Source organism: Python bivittatus, unplaced genomic scaffold (genome assembly GCF_059951505.1).
Source record: "Python bivittatus isolate LINGU-HERP-01145 unplaced genomic scaffold, Pbiv_v1 ctg000610_np1212, whole genome shotgun sequence".
Classification (NCBI taxonomy): Eukaryota; Metazoa; Chordata; class Lepidosauria; order Squamata; family Pythonidae; genus Python; species Python bivittatus.
In genome coordinates this window covers 41,094,798-41,112,658 of record NW_028277088.1, presented here as the reverse complement: position 1 = coordinate 41,112,658, position 17,861 = coordinate 41,094,798, and the positions used below count along the sequence as shown (strand labels likewise).

The following is a 17,861-nucleotide window of genomic DNA, read 5'->3' as shown; positions in this document are numbered from 1 at the left end:
AATTACAGGCCTCTCTCATCTTTTTAAGTGGGAGAACTTGCACAATTGGTGGCTGACTAAATACTTTTTTGCCCCACTGTATGGCAGTGTTATCCTTTTCATAGCTTGTGTTGGTTGTGTTGTAGTGGGTTGAGTGGTCAGGCACGTTTTGATAAAGTTGTGTGGGTATCTGTTTTGTTGGAAGATGTTGTATAGATGGTCTGTTTCCTTTTTCTGCTGTTCTGGGTTGCTGCAGTGCGTTTGTGCTTGTTTGAATACTATTACACAGATCCTCTTGTGGGAGGTTGGAGTACTTGATTAGTGTGGGATGTCTTCTGATAGACTTGGGTTTCTAATTTGCTGTTGTTTCCTCTGCTGATGAGGATATCCAGGAAGGGTAGCGTGTTGTTGTTTTCTTCATCTCTGGTGAGTTTTATTCCTTTGAAGATGTTGTGGATGGTTTCATGTGTCTTCTCTAGTTGTTCCTTTTTTATTATGACAAAGGTGTCATCTACATACTAGATCCATACTTTTGGTTGTATGTGTGGAAGTGCTATAGTTTCTAGGCGTTGCATTCCAGTCTCTACCATGAGTCCTGAGAGTGGTGATCCCATGGGTGTGCCTCTAATTTGTTGGTATACTTGTCCATCAAACTGAAAATAGGTAGTGAGGCAGGGGTTGATAAGGTCCGTGATTCTGGGTATTTCAGTCTGGGTCTATTTGGTTAGGTCAGGTGTGTTGTGTAGTACTGCTAATATGGATTCTTTAGCTAGTTCTGGATTTATGGACGTAAAGAGTGCTGTGACATCAAATGGGACCATAATTTCATCTTCATCTATGTGTACATCTTTGATTTTCTGGAACACTGTAGTGAGGAGGTGATAGAATATTCACTCTTCTCTGTGAGATGTCCAAGCTTTTTTGTCAGTTCTTTTGCTATGTTGTATGTTGGGGTTCCTGGTAAGGATGCGATTGGTTGGAGAAGCATGTCAGGCTTGTGTGTTTTTGGTCATCCACAGTTTAATCTACAGAGCAAACACTAAGTTTGAATGGAATAGCACTTACTTAAAATTTTAAGATTTCATTCTATATTGATTCTTCCTGGCTTTTATTTACTTTGTTCTAATAGTTAATTGGCATATTACAAAATAATTTTGAGGTTAAAAATTTCATCATCTTATAAAATAGCAAATATAGAATATGGTTTGCCAAAAAAATTAATACCCTCTCAGCCAAAAACTGAATATAAAATAAAAAGCCATTAAACTTTTATAGGCCAATAAAAAGCAAGCCATCATTCTACTTTTCAGTAAAAAATATTGTTTTCTGTTACTATGCCAGCAACTTTAGTGATAGAACTGTTCAATAGTTGTGTGGTGTTGATGAAAAAGCCTTTGTAGTGGTTGGTAAGTGAGCTAGAATCCTTTAAATCTGAAATTGATTATTCACTCCTATCACCACCCCATCACCCTTGGGTATAGATCAAGTGAAATGACAGGGATCAATTCAGTTCAGTCAGTCAGTTCAAAGTTTATTTTGGTCAAAGACAGTAAAAAACAAAACAGTCAACAAACTGTTTAAACATAGAAGAAGAAGGCCAGATATGAAGCACAAGCTAAAAGGGTAGAATAGAATATTATTACCACTATTGTTATCAGTATAACCTGGATCTCTCAAGCTAGGAATCAGAGTGTTACTTGTCTTAGGTACTTAACATTAGTGACATAAATTCAAGAAACTAAGACAGAAGTAGGCAAAAAGTAAAATCCCTCTCTATATTTATTCAGAGTTATGTAGGGGCTGGTCAACGCGGATCTTATCTTGCTGGCAGCATAACAGAATTTGGCACCATCCAGGACGGTAGAGTCCATTTGATTCAAAAGAAGAGTTTGTCTGTAGAAGGTATCAGAATGACTTGGATATTTTAATAGATAAGGAGGAGAAAATAAAGGGTTCTAATATCCCTATTAAAAACAAAATACGGGCAATAGATTCTATGGTGACATAAGTCTCTGTAGTTGTTTTCATCATATATCCACATGTCCCAAGTTCCATTTCAGATCTGTACCTGGGTTATTAGCTATTACTAATCTGGTTGTACTTAATCATAGTACAACAGTCAAGTCCCTTCTTCTCTTATGTCCCTTCATGAATAATAAGGCGAAGCATGACAACTAAGCCATAAGTCTCAGTTGGCTTCACAATGAATCCAAGTCTTTTATGGGGGGTGTTGTTATTTTTGTTTTTGCATTCCTGTTTTCAGTGGAAACTGCATCCACATTCCATTGCTTTTGTTAATTGTGCCTGGTACTTGAAACTTTTGGAAAGAGGAGGCAGGTAGGTGGGGCATATTGGGGACAATGAAGGGGAGGGGATCTGGTTTAGGAATTGTCTATTCAGGTCAGAGTTTAACTCTAGCGGCCATTCATCAGATGTTGGTTGATTGCTATGGAATCCTTGGAGACGTTTAACTGAATCTCTGCCCATCCCCCTCCTGGCTCTTTGAAAGCAGATGGGCCAAAAAGGGAGTATGACACTTGGACATTCATGTTTTTGGTTTTACTGTGCACTGTAAAGCCCTTTCCTAGAGCAATCAACTTTATAGCCTTGCTCTGGTACTCCTTGAGCTGCTGTGGCTATAAAAGATGAATAGTCCCATGATATGCCTTACCAGCTTTGGAAAATGTAGCCGGTTCCTATAGACAGAGTTTTGTTTGTTTGTTTTAATGAATATGACCAGTTCAAGGAACATTTCCTCCTGGCTGAGGAAATGGGCATTGGTTTACAGTTAATGCAAGTCTTGAATGCAAACAGCTTTAGTATCTGTAAGTAATTCACACATACAACACACACTGCCTCTTCTTTGTCATTCAGTCACGTTGCTGGTTCTGATAATGATCTTAAAAAAGAAATGTTCCTAGGTTTGGCCTGAAATACTTGTAAAACTTAATCTACATCAGGAGATCTGAAATGCTGTTCTATTTTATATCTCTTCTATAATAATGGAAGTTTTAAATAAACTTTTTTGCTTAACTATTTTTGTGTAATTCCAAACCCCACCCCATTTGCATTTCAGGATTTGAGCCTTTGTTCTCTGTTCCTATTTCTTGTTTTGCTACTTTTCAAATACTAGTAACTAAGTAGATATTGGCTAGATGTGGCCAATATCATCTGTGGGGTCAGGTTTAGGAATGTTCCATGACTGACCTGCAAAGTGTAGCGTTTAATTAAAGCCAGCCTTTAAGCAAATAAGTGGGCTTTGTGCATGCAGCACAGTTCTTGCTTCTTGTGCTGTCCCCATATCATAATATAACCATTATGTCTTCTTCCACCGTGCCTAGCAATTTCCTCATTTTGCATTCCAAACAGAGCTTGAGTCCTAGTAAAGGTGTGGGCACATCCATGTAGTTTCCTTGGCAATACAAAAGCAGTTTCTCATTGCCTTTTTCTGGGATTTTGTTTGACTTGGCAGTTTGGTCTACAGCCATGGAATTCCCTGAATTGGTGTCCTGTCTAAATAATTACCCTATTTAACCTCTATGTCCAGATAAGGCTAGCCAAGTTCTGTCATCTATTGAAATACACACTCACACCCACAAACATACATACATACTACAACACCAGAGATAGTTGGGCAACTTGGCCTTCGGTATTTTTTGCAAATAGTCTTAATATGTCATATCTAATTATCTCATTTTCTGAGAACAACTACAGTTTGGCCAGGACCTAAAGAAGTACTGCACTGCTTGTGAGAGTGTGAATTCCCTTTCTATTCAGAACCTTCCAGTATTTCCTGAAAAGTTTCCTGCAACGTTTGAGTAACCCTGGAGTGGTACCTTCATTTTTGTCTGGAAAAATATTATATTGTAGATAGAGCTGGCTTGCTCACTCCTGGAAGCATATGGGAACATTTGTCCAAATGAAGGTGTAATCCAGTTAGCAATTGCAACACAGGACTTTTTTTTTTTGGAATCAACATTTGAATATACACATATAGCACCTTTGGTTGGATGGATAGTATTAGGATCTAAATACAATAGAACTCTAATCTTTGGAAACAATTATGTCAATTAGAAAGCTATGAAATGTAATGTCTAATTAAAAAGAAAGATTTGATCCTTTTTCCCATGCTAAATTGACTCTATGGGGAAACCCAACGTTAAAAATTGGGGAAAAGATGGTGATATGGAAAAGTTGGATGGAAGCAGGGATATTGACTCTGGACCAATTGATAGATGATGAAAATGATTTTTGAACACATGCTGTGTTAAGAGATAATTATCATCTATCAGATGTATCCCGGTGGCAATATCTACAGCTACAACGTTTGTTAACAACATTGTTTGGACCAGCAGCATTTTCAGCTTCCGAGACAGCTGAGATACTAGAACAACTTGTTAAATCCTTTAGAACTAAAAAACCTACTATTAGCTTTTATAGATATTCATTATCAATAAATCAGTTTGATATGCAGATGTTAAGGGATGAGTGCAATAAAGAATTAGAGGTTTCTATATTGCCTAGACAATGAGAAAGTGTCTTAACTTTTATAGCAAAGGTGTCAATGGACCTTAAACTATGACTTATGCAACAAAAAATAATATTTAGAATTTACTGGATTCCATTACATTTGTATAGAAAAGGATTGTCAAAAACAGCATTTTGTTGGAGATGTAATAAGGACAATGCCTCTTTAAAGCATATGTTTTTACAGTATCCTATACTTACTAAGTTTTTGGATAAAGTAGTGGACTATAGCTAAAACTTTCAGGGGATAATATTCTTTTGAACTATATACCTAGTACATGGAATTTGACATCTGAACAATGTAAATGGATTCTCCGTGCCATTACTGTAGCCAAAAGACTGATGTTGCAGCATTGGAAAGATAAATGTATGGCCCCACTCACTCATTGGATTGAAGACCTGATTGCATTTGCCACTTACGAGCAGATTGCCTATAGACATAGACTTTGTATGGACAAGTATAATGAAATACGGGACTCATTTATACAAAATACAGTAGGTTAAAAAAAAGATAATCACCTAAATGTACTGGAAATATATATGCATCTGAATAATATTTACATTAGATAGATAGATAGATAGATAGATAGATAGATAGATAGATAGATAGATAGATATTTGTAACTACTGTTATAATGATATAATATGCTACGTTTTTTTCTTTTGTTGCATTTTTGTCACTTTTTTGTAATAGCACTTTTTAATGTTTCTTTTCTTCTTGATAGTGTATTATTATTTTTGTGTTTTGTTTTTCTTTTTTTGTTATTAAAAAGCAATAAAATTTATAAAAAAATAAAAAATAGCACATTTTTTGAATAAAATGGAATGCTATGATTGAATAATTATTAACGTCTAATTCATTTTATTGTAACCTTTACTTTCTTCCACCATGGCTCATTTAACAAGCTTATTCTCAGATTCTTGGCAGCTTCTTGCACAAAAGATAGTCCAAACTACTGGAGAGCTTTATTCCTTTCACGTTTGTCAGCTGAATGATATATTTTGCAAAATGAAGTGACTCAACTGTGTGCAGTCTGAAATGAAAGCTCTGGTTGGTTTATGGTTTACTGTAATATTGGAATCCATTGTTGTGGTTTATTTGATAAACCATGGTGAGATGAACTAGAAAAGTGACCAGTTCAGTTGAGAGAATGCTGTTAGGAAGAACCAGTCGGGTTGAATTCTTTTTTGTGGGGATGAAAAGCTGCTCTCAGGCTGGTTTGTCTGGGTGTGGCTGTACCTTCTCAACCAGAGGACATGGCAGGGAAGAGCTGAGAAGGAGAAGTGTTGGCAAGCAATACAACTATTCAATAATATGCAGCAGGAGATGGACAGAATTCATTTGTATAGGACAATAGCCAGTAGATATTGTTGTGTTTTTTAGCATCAGAAGCAGAAAAAAATCTTAAGTATTATTATGCGCCCCCCCCCACAAATATGGAAGTATATTGAATAAAGGACAGAAAAAGACATCGTTTTGTTATGCCACACTAGGCAGGTACAACTGCAAAGAGTGTCTGGTATCTTCCAGACTTGTGGGACTATAACTTCCATCGTCACATGCCACTAGTCCTGCCCCACATCTGGAAGGTGCCATGTTGACAAAGGCCAGTAGAAAACTCCACTACAAATGGTTATAGGTATTGTTGTTGCCTTTGATAATGAGAGATGCTACTAAAAAAGTATTCTGGTGAATTTGAAAAATGAAGAAAGAAGACATATCAAAAGGTGGTTCTTAACCCCACGGTATCTTAAGAACAACATCTGTTAGCACAAGATCCTCATTCTATAGTGAGAGGAAAGAAAGGTCCTCCACTTCAGTAATGATGCTTCTGGTAACGTAATGCATGAGTAGAAATTTTTGCAGTTGTGGGCCTAATCTAACTTGTAAAACCAGTTGTATTCTAACCCTAAAAACTTTATTTTGCATATCAAATCTCTATATATTCTATGATAATAAAAAGAACTTGTTTGGCATTGGGTGGTTCCTACAGCTACCAAGCCATTATTTTTAAACTATAGTCAGTTGAATTAGAGGCTTTCTTTAACAATCTATTAATTGTTTTGATTACTTTTTCCTCTCTTTTGTGACTTGTGTGCAGTGATGACTCCTACATTGTATTCCTGTGGAAAGTAGCATCTGGATCTGCATGACAGCACTGCTGTCTGGCCTTTGACCTAGCTTTGCTTCTGGCATTAACTGTTTCAGAGGGTTAATAGTAGGTTTAGCCTGAAGCAGAGTTCTTGCTCATATTGTCGCCATTTTCTTTGCAGATGGCCCCTTTCGGCCAAAGGGAGGGGTGACGCTTCTAACAACCACAAGAATTGTGATATTAATGTGACTCCATAGGTGGCCTGCATGAGCTTCTTTCTGTGCTTTTAAAATGAGTAGCAGGATTTTTTTTTTAATGATCACACTGAATATTTGGAAATAAAATGAAATCAACTAGGTAATAAAATGATGCTGCTATACTCTGCCAAAGGAGAAATGCTGAATTTTGTGTGAGCCCAGGGAATAGTAACGCTGATTGTTAACTATTTTAAAAAGGTTTTGTTTATGAATGTTCAGTATTTAAAGAAAATGCAAATTTTAATGTGGGTACATGATTAAGAACAAATTAATTGAATTCCCCAAAATTCCTCTGATAATAAACTAGGATAAGTACACTACATAATCAGTTTTGTTTGAAAGGGAAACTAACTTTGATTTTGGAAGTGACATTCCAATATAGTTTTATTAATGCTGTAACTCATTTTTGCTGATTGATTGTTATCCATTGGTTTGAGTTTTGTTAAATTAGAACATTTTAACATTATGGTTGATTTTATAGAATAATGAATGAGGATATTTATAGAATAATGAATGAGGATATGCCAAGAAAACAGAAAGAATGTCACTACTTTACATGATTCTAGAACCATTTCTTGTAATTTGAACTATTTGTGTTCTACAGAGATAAATATAAACGTGTTGTGGAGCAGTAAAAAGTGGCATAAACTTGCTGGAGTTTTTTCTTAATACTTAAATGAGGAGCACCCCAAGCTCTCTATTGCTTCCCTCTGCTGGATGAAATGTGAAAAGAGCTTTGTGATTTGCTGATGAATAAATCAGCTAATCCCTTGACATGGTATTTTGGGAAAGTTCACTGGAGTCTGTTTGAGAGTTCTTAACTAAAACATTTTGTCTAAATAAACAGTAAATTAAGAACTTAACAGGAAGGACTTATATAAATCTAATGGCACTTCAAAGAATATAGTTTATAATGGAAAGATATAAACAGAAAAAAGTCATTCTAATACCTTGAATTAAAAGGGAACTTCTGTTGTTCCCCCCCCACTCCCCAAATGTACTTTACAGATTGCTCAGTTAGGAAATGGCTTTTAAAACAAATAAGTCTTAAATCTTCTGTTGATGTACATATTATTGAATACTCTCTCTGTCTCAGGTTCTGCATTTCTACTGTGATGCTTGTTCTGTTCCTATCTGTCGGGAATGCACCATGGGACGCCATGTTGGCCATAGCTTTATCTACCTCCAAGAAGCTTTGCAGGACTCCAGAACACTTACTATTCAGCTGCTAGCAGATGCACAACAGGGTCGCCAGGCCATTCAGGTAAATATGCAGTTTACACGACGGACTGCTATTCTTTGATGTCTCTGGTGCCTATTCAGCTGGGGTAGCAATAATTACTGATAGGCTAAACACTACTAGTCCTGCTATAAAAACACTTCTGTATACACTCTGCTATGCCATTCTCTCTTGAATGATCTAGAAATGGGTCAAGTTGCTGCATAGTATTGGGATTCCTAAATATAGGTGTTAAATATACCAGAGTTGTTATAGAAAGTATTTATAAATAGATCATTGTTTTTAAAATAAAATAGACATTGTTCTATTTTGCTTTTTTTTTCTTAACAGAACAGGGGAAGAAAAAAGAAAACAAAACAACAAAAAATACAGATGTAGAAAATACTTCTTTTGTGTGTGTGTGTGCGTCCATGAGAGAGAGAGAGAGAAGTTAGGATTAGGATCACCCTGGCATAAACGTTTTACAAAAAAGCAACTGGAATTATGTCAAGTTCCAACCTCTATGGAAAGATACCAGATTCCTTCTAACTTGTTAAACTTTGGCAGTTAGATATCTAGAACTTTTTACTTAGACTGTTTCAGTCAAGATTCTTTTCCCAATGCATAATTATTTAAAGCTGCCTGAAGCTCTATATATACACGTAAGCAAAGTATTTGCTTCTGAGAGTCTTTGGACATTTGGTCACAGTTAGTCCAAGCTTTTTGTCTTTCCATTATTGTTTCTAAGAAAAACCAGGGAGATTCAAATTGCAGTTTTGGGGTCTTTAGTACACAAAAGTTTTCAGTCTTCTTTGTTTGCCTTTTACCATCCTATAATCTTCTTGCAGGTTCTCTGGAAGCCTTGCATAAACCACTCTCATTACTGGGTAAATTAAATTAAACTGGGACTTCCAGCTAAAGGAAAAAGTATTCCAACTGTGTATTTTCATAATGTGGTTTCTTGAAAGCTTTGACCTAATAGCCTCAGTGTCTCAATGTTTGGTACATGATAACCATTCTCAAAAATACAACAAAATGTTTTTTTTAATGTTCACAAGGTGGCAGAAGAGTGTCTTTGGACACTCATTGTCTTAGATGCCATTAAACCAGTTAAACAAGTCTAGCTCATCTCAAAATCAAAACTTGTAAGAGACGCTTTTGCTAAGCTTGTGGGCATTTTTCTTGGTCTGGAATGTCATTGGGGCATTACTTCCTGGATTGTTGGCATTCTGTCAGCTTTTAAAAAGTGTTTGAATACTTAAAATAATTCAGACCCAGAAAAAGCATACCCTACATCTTTCTAAAAAATTCTATCAGTTGGTACACACTACAGTTCATAAAATTGATTTTTTGAAAGATGTTACAAATTTAGATCAAGGAATATGTGCCTCATGCAGCCTTTTAAAAAAATATTAGGAAGACTTACTTTAGTAGCATTCTCAAGGTTTTAAGGCAGAGGGAAAAAAAGCCTTAAGAAGAAAAGAGCTGTTAGCAAAATTAACAGGTGAGGGCTTATCTGACATATAGAAAATCATTAAAGATTTTCAGGCTGCTAGTGAAGGTTTATATGTTTGAATTTTTGTTGTTAAAATAATAAATGGGATTCTGGTATCATATAAAGCAAATAGCTAGCAGCAGCCTTTAGCATCATCTTTGTTTACAAGTACCCCTGTGCGTCTCATCCCCTGCAATTGTATGGTGTGGTACTCCAGTATTAGCGCTTGGTTTATGCATGACTCTGTTTGCCTGGGAAAAAATGCAGCAATAGGGTGTATCCACGGGAGAAGACAAAAAAGGAGATAGCAGGGGGAACCTCACCAGTTTAGCTTTATAAACAGGGTAGAAGACTTCTGTCTCATTGGACAAGTGTAGCTCCCTGTCACAAGTGGGATTCCTAGAGCTGCATGCAACCTTTCCTACTTTTCTGATTGGCTGATTATTTGGGAGGAAATGAATTATTCGCTTCCCACTGGCAGAAAATCAAGCATTTTGACCAAACCCAACTACAGGTAGTCCTGTGTTAATGACCATTTGTTCAGTGACCATTTGAAGTTACGACGGCGCTGAATGGTAGTTATGTCCAGTCCTCGAAGTTACAACCATTGCAGCGCCCCTGCAGTCATGTGATTCCAGTCCTAGTTAAGGTTGTTAAGCAGAACTACCTATACGTAATTAGGTAACTTGGCAGAGACCAAATAGGTGGTTTACTTCCATTAACGTCAGCAATTAATCAGAAATCTTCTGTATATGCCTTGATAGGAGAAATGCAAACGAAAGGCAGGAATTCATGAAGAAGATCTTGACCTTTTGCAGGACTACTGTATTTGGGCTACAAAACCCCACACAATTGCTGGATAGCAATAAAGAAATAAACAGATAGTGGCTGCCTTGATGTCAGTAGCCCTATCTTTTGGAAGTGGAAGAATAACTTTTAGCTTGGGCCTGCAATAAAATGCAATGTTCAGCAAACAGATATGTTGCTATCCCAGTAAACCATTATTTTAGAACACTCCTCATCCATAGTAGAAGCCCCAGGGGTATAAACTTGTATGTCTGTAACCTCACGTTCCCTTAGGTGACTTCTACTTATCTATGTTAACCATGTTTTGCTTATAAATCTAAGTTTTAAATTTAAAATATGCTAAAGCACAACTTTTGGTCTTTTTCAGCAATGACATTAATAGTCTTTAAAGTCCTGAGCTACATAATGTGTGCTTAAGAATACATATCTGTCTGTCAGTCTGAAGTTAATTCTTTTTGGGATAGAGATAAATGGGAATGTTACATTTTAATGTTATAATTAACCAGCAACTTCTGTTTTTAGGTTATTAGATGTCTGATGTACAGTGTATGTCCACAGAATTCATTTGGCACTGTAGGGGGAGGAACATAGATCTTTTCCTCTCCTTTTAATTAGTAGGTTATGCCCTTTCACAGCCATGTTGACAGATTTTTTTTTTTTACCAAAAATATCATAAGCATTTTTCACAGTGGCGTTCAGTTATTGCAGTGCAGAATGCCTTTGAATATATTCATACCATCCAGAAAACGTGCTGAAACTTTACAGTTGATAAAATGCTGCAATACTGGAAAAAATGAAATTATTTTGAAATGTTTTCAGTGTGTGCTGTAATGCAATGACTTAAAAGGGTACAGTACTTGGGAGCTTAAGAACAGTCTTTACAATACTGGTGATGTTTAAATGAGATCATATTATATAATTGAATGGATTAAGAAATTGGGAAGGCTGAATTTGGATTCAGGGCTCTTCCTACTTTAAGTCTTGCTACCGCTGAAAGGGGGCACAGACAGAGAGAGAACAAGCAGGAAATTAAAAGCAGAGAACTGCAAGGCATATTGGGGAGAACAAATTCAAAAACCTGAATGGCTGGATCTAATCTACTGTAGAGTCTCTCTCCTGCTGAGTTGCAGGCAGAGGCTGGGCCAAGCTGTTACAATGAATGGAGATATTTGCTGTAGTTCATTGACTGAACTGAATGAGGAAGATGGTGGGGATATGATTTGATAGGCAAGTATAAGACTTCTCTTTTTCACAGCAGCTTGATGTGATGACTGTACATACTGTGAATGGAGGAAAAGAAGCAGGATCTAATATTCTGTATGAGTGGAATTCCTGTGTAGTAGACTAAATCAGAGTTCATGGCGGCAGGAAGTATATGCATTATTTGAGTGAGAGAGAGAGATCTGGGGAAATAGACCAGTTTGGATAAATAAATAGCTTTCTGTCTGAGAAAAATAATCTGTCTTATCAGTTTCCAATTTGGATAATTCACAGAAGATTTTAACATGGTGCTCTGATGCTAATAATGATGAAATGTTCAATCGGCCATTGTCCAGCCCACTTTCAAAGGCTGATGCTTATATTGGTCAAGGTTTGAACATGCTCCATTGAAACTTAACCCGATGTTTCTGTTTGGTAGCCTGTGTTATTTTGTGCTTAATCGTAAAAAAAAAAAAAAAGTTGAGTTGCTTAACAAATGCTCTGTCTCCTACTGTTCAATTACTTGACTAAGCAGTTTTGTCTTTTGTTATAGCTGAGTATTGAGCAAGCGCAAGCTGTAGCAGAACAAGTTGAGATGAAGGCAAAAATGGTACAATCTGAAGTGAAGGCCGTGACTTCCAGACACAAGAAGGCTTTAGAAGAAAGAGAATGTGAGCTGCTATGGAAGGTAAAAAGAGAATGCAATATGTTTATGAATTGTAAGGGCACACTTATCTTTTTTTAAAAAAAATCTTCTATAGAAGGTAAAATTGCTTGTAAAAGGTGGCAAAAGCAGCTGTTTTTGTCATATCCTATTTTTTTCTTTTGTTTGTCTTCATAAACAGAAGTCTATTATAACTGAGAATCCATTAAAACAAAGTTCTTTTGACTTCACCTTTACAAAAAAGCAAAGAATTCCTAGCTGGAACAGAAGGCTAAGCAGATCCAGCTAGAGTTGTACAGTTTATTAGCTGTTCATCTTAGCAGGAAGAGTCAAGTGAAAGTGACTGGACAGCATATGGAAAGGTGTTGCTTACTCATGAGGTGACCTGGGGATTGCAGTCCACAGTTTGAGAATTCTCCTCTAAACATACTTCTGTATGGAATTATTTTTTTTAAAAAAGGACACTAGCCAAATGGCAGCAGATATTGACATCTGGGGTGGAATTTTGCAATTAAACAATAGAAATATCTTATTATGGAGGATAATCTGTGGAAGACCTAATTAAATAAGATGCATGAGAGCTGGATGAAAAAAGACCAGTGAGCTTGGTCAGAAGAGCAAATAGAGATAGAGCTGGGTATGGTGTCAGTGTTAGAACAAGAGAGAGATGAAATTTTGGAGAGTTTGTGTTGGGGACAGTGTCAGAGAAGGAGAATGTACGAAGAAAGTTCTGGTGGAAGGAGAGTGAGTATTGGTTTGTTAATGAAGAAAACAGATATGAAGGGACAGAACAGGATAAAGAAGAACTGGTGTTGGTGATAAAGTTGGACACGGCAGTATTGTATAAAGTTTTGGAATAGTAGAGCAAATGTTGGAATGCTAGTAGGTTGTTGGGGAAAGAATGAATGATAGAAAGGGGGAAGGAAGTAGGAGAGTAAGTAATGATGCTGGGAGAAGTAACTATCTCCTGCTTGGGTCTTCATCCTGCATTGTGTCCTCCACCATGATTGTTATTCTTGAAGTGTCTCATTGCCTGACATCATCTTGTTGAGAATCTTGCTGGTCACTTGCTGCCATTATTATTACCACCATTGCTGCTGGATGGTGCTTTATAATTGCCATTTGATTGCCCACTTCTGCAGTGGTTTTTGTTGCAATGCTTGTGTGCGGCTTGCTGGGTTAAAGCTTGGGGCCCTTCTTATAATTGAGAAGGCTTGTTCTTATGCTACAACACCATTTGTATTCTTGTAGGATCTAAGTCTATGAGATAGGGTATTATTATTAATCTCTTGGAGTTAGCATGTGGGGGCTGGTTATTTAGGGGAAGACTAACTCAAATGAATTTTTGGAGATGAGTTTTAGAAAATAGGCCTGGCTGAGGTTAGGAAAATTCCTTAGGAGTGATGTATTTTCAGGGGAAGATGCAACCAATGGCAAAGTTCTGGTGAGGTCCTAGGGGATGGGGAGTTACTCTAATGCAGGATATTCCAGGAGAAGTAAGTTAGGCAGGTAGTCTCACTTCAGAGCCAGTCGTTAACCTGTTTCAGGCAGACAAGCAACCAAGTAATTTCCCCGAGTCTTTCCTTCTGTTGTTGGTGGCTAATAAAATCAACTTATTGGAAGATCTTATCCAGGTTGGAAATGCCAACTTGGTTTGTGTAATGGAGACCTAATTGGGTAAGCTAGGTAATATCATCTGGGCCCAGATTCTCCCTCCAGGTTTTCATGTGCTGGAGCAAAGAAGGGCTGAAGGCCACAACAGACAATTTTATCAGGCTACAGATCTTCAGAGAACATTTATTTATGTACCAGGCAGCCCTCAGCCCAATAATCTCTGTACCTGAGCAGTTGAGGGTTGTCTTGAATCTGGATGTTGGAATCCCTAAGTTGTTGGTATATGGAAACTTCAACATCTGTGCTGTGGCCAATCTCTTGAATTGTCTCAGGAGTTCTTGGCTACCACAGACCTGTCAAAATTGACAGGGTGCTTAGATGAACTAGAGTTACTACCTATGTCTACTGGACATAGTTCCCTTTTGGTTAGAACTGGTTGGGAGACATCTATTGAAAGAAATTCAACATGTTTTTTCTGAATGCATCCTTTCTCAAGCATGATGCCACCTGCATCAGAGGAGGCAATGGTGTACTCCCTGTTAAAAATATATATTTTTTAACCTTCCCTATTGACAAAGTACAGGTACTTGTAAAAGTACTAACTGAGCAATTCCAGGTGCTCCTGGATGACACAGATAATGTCAGTTTGTTTTGATCTGGTTTTAAGTTGGGATGAAGAAAGGACAATCTGTTAGGTTGGGGTGAAGATAGACAATCTGTTGAGGGAGCATAATAGAAGAGTGTTGTCTCTGTGTGTGCTTCTGGACTTCCTTCAGTACCATTTATCATAATATCCCCCTTGACTGCTTGAAAGAGTTGGAGGTCAGAGGCTTGGCTTTTTTGTGATACTGTTCCTGCCTTGAGGACAGGTGCCTGATGCTACTTTGGGCAGATTACTCCTCCTCCCAAACAAACTTGTTGCTGTAGGCTTCTGTTTTATATAAATTCACTGGAAATGATCAGGGAGAGAGGAGCTAGGTATCAACTTTATGCAGGTGTCAGTCTCCAGGGTAGGCTTCCTGGTTGGACAAGATTTAAGTTTGGATGAGGTGTAGCAAACTAAGTCTGAACCTAAAAAAGTGTGAGAAATTGCTGGGTGGTGTTATTTCTGTCTGATTAGAAGAGCATTTATCTGCTCTGGATGGACTGCACTTTCCCCAAATGTTCAGGTGAGTGTAGTGGCAAGGGGTGCCTTCTATCAGTTGTTGAGCAATTGTCCATGCACTTGTTACCTTCCAGGTGGATCACTGTATTGTGCTTTATATCAGCGTGCTTTGAAAGTTACCTGGAAACTGCAGCAAGACAGTGGCCAGTCTTCCTTTGGATCTCTCGTTAGGAACATGTGACATAAATCTCAACTCAGCTGCAATGGCTCTCCATTGTTTTTGAAGTAAATTCCAAAGTGCTTATTTTTAACATCTTTACAGCTTGGGTTTTGACTACCTAAAGGAATTACTTCCCCAGTATGTTACCAACTGAGAGCTCCATTCATATATCAGGGGCTGGTTTGAGTGCCCCAAAAGGAGAGTTGGCTAGAAACAACTAGGCCTTCTCAGTGGCAGCACCAATATTGTGGATTCCATCCTACTGAGGAGTGGTCTTAATCCTTCCTGGCTGCTTGGTTAGTCAGATTTGAAAAACCACTTCTATAAGCTAGTCTTCCTTTCTGATTACAGGTAGTCCTCACTATCTGACCACAATAGGGGCCAGAATTTAGGTTGCTAAGCAATTTGGTTGTTAAACAAATTGGAGCTGATTTTACTACCTTTTGTGAGTGTTGTTAAGTGAATCACATGGTCATTAAGCAAATCCAGCTTTCCCAATGGATGGCTTTTGCTGGAATTTGCTGAACGACCAAATGATTCGCTTAATGACCATGTGATTCACTTAATGACTATAGTAAAAGGTTGCAAATTGTGATCACGTGACCCTGGGGGTCATAAAGCGTGTTCCCCAAGGCTGTCGTAACTCTGGACCATCGTTAAAAGTTGTTAAGCAAGGACTACCTGTATCACTTTGTATTTATTGATTTGCTTAATGGCTATTTTGGAAATATTTTATATGATATGTTATATATTGTTTTTATGTTGTGCCTTATTGATTATTATATAATGCTATGTTGTAAGCCACTATGGGCTGGCTTTCTAAGAATACTTAGGTAGAAATTCAACAGTAAATAAAATAAGTAAATTTTAATTTGGGATAAGATGAATATCAAAATTCTTTATTAACTTTAACAATTTTGCAGGTTTGCTTTTGCACATTCAAACACACTCTTCCATCCTCTACAGTATTTATAGTTGGCAGCTCTAAATGTGTTTCTTTGCTCTCATTTTAGGTGGAAAAAATCCGCCAAGTGAAAGCCAAGTCCCTCTACCTGCAAGTTGAAAAGTTACGTCAAAACCTCAATAAGCTAGACAACACCATCAGCGCAGTCCAGCAAGTCTTAGAGGAGGGCCGGAACATGGATATCCTCTTAGCACGGGATCGGATGCTTGCACAGGTGCAGGAGATGAAGAATGTAAGAGGCTTCCTGCAGCCTCAAGAGGATGACAGGGTCATGTTCACTCCTCCTGATCAGGCACTGTATATGGCCATCAAGTCTATGGGGTTTGTCAGCAGTGGGGCCTTTGCTCCTCTGACCAAAGCCACTGGGGAGGGTCTCAAACGTGCATTGCAAGGCAAAGTAGCCTCTTTCTCAGTGATAGGTTATGACCACGATGGTGAGCCTCGCCTTTCTGGGGGGGACATGATCTCAGCTGTGGTAATGGGGCCAGATGGAAATCTTTTTGGCGCTGATATATGTGACCAGCAGAATGGAACCTATCTGGTCAATTACAGGCCTCAGATGGAAGGGGAACATCTGATCTCAGTCATGATGTGCAACCAGCATATAGAAAGCAGCCCATTTAAAGTCATGGTCAAATCAGGGCGCAGTTATGTTGGCATTGGACTACCAGGGCTCTGTTTTGCTAGTGAGGGGGATAGTGATGGAAAACTGTGCCGTCCCTGGGGTGTTAGTGTAGACAAGGAAGGCTATATCATTGTTGCCGATCGTAGCAACAACCGCATTCAGATATTTAAGCCTTGTGGGGCTTTTCACCACAAGTTTGGCACCTTGGGCTCCAGACCTGGCCAGTTCGATAGGCCTGCTGGTGTTGCCTGTGACTCCTCGCGGAGGATTGTTGTGGCAGACAAGGACAATCATCGCATCCAGATCTTCACTTTTGATGGCCAGTTCATTCTCAAGTTTGGGGAGAAAGGAACCAAGAATGGTCAGTTCAATTACCCATGGGATGTAGCAGTAAACTCCGAGGGAAAAATCCTGGTGTCCGACACGAGGAATCATCGGGTTCAGCTGTTTGGGCCTGACGGAGTGTTCCTGAATAAATATGGTTTTGAAGGAGCACTCTGGAAGCACTTTGATTCCCCACGAGGCGTGACATTCAATCACGAGGGCCATCTTGTCGTGACCGATTTCAACAATCATCGTCTTCTAGTCATCCATCCCGACTGTCAGTCGGCCCGTTTCCTTGGGTCCGAAGGCACAAATAATGGCCAGTTTCTGCGCCCACAAGGTGTGGCTGTGGATCAGGAAGGTCGTATTATTGTGGCAGATTCCAGGAACCATCGCGTGCAGATCTTTGAGCCGAATGGTAGTTTCTTATGCAAATTTGGCACTCAGGGAAGTGGCTTTGGTCAGATGGACCGTCCTTCAGGTATTACAGTCACCCCAGATGGCATGATAGTTGTGGTGGACTTTGGAAACAATCGAATCCTCGTCTTCTAATCTGTTTATCTGTACTAGGAAGAAACTGTCTCAGGGAAAATCCTTTTAAGAGATCACACCCCCACACAAACACACAAATACTACAATGATAGTTCAAACCTACCTCATCTTTAATTTTTTATAGATGAATGTACTTTCCCTTTTTATCTGCAGGGAGTGAACCTGTGATGTTATAAACTCTTAATCTACCTCATTATCTTTGTGTTCCTTTACCTC

The 17,861-nt window shown here is 38.3% G+C and overlaps 1 protein-coding gene across 1 annotated transcript in view; it reads left to right on the top strand.

The window, feature by feature from the left end:
- The window catches only part of TRIM71 (tripartite motif containing 71), a 40,976-nt gene extending 23,331 nt beyond the window's left edge, over positions 1-17,645 (top strand). Inside the window, exons 2-4 of the mRNA XM_088150634.1 lie at positions 7,953-8,120; positions 12,131-12,265; positions 16,194-17,645. Of these exons, the coding sequence (XP_088006760.1) occupies positions 7,953-8,120; positions 12,131-12,265; positions 16,194-17,645 (1,755 nt within the window). The remainder of the gene's footprint in view (positions 1-7,952; positions 8,121-12,130; positions 12,266-16,193) is intronic.
- The last annotated feature ends 216 nt before the right edge of the window (positions 17,646-17,861 follow it).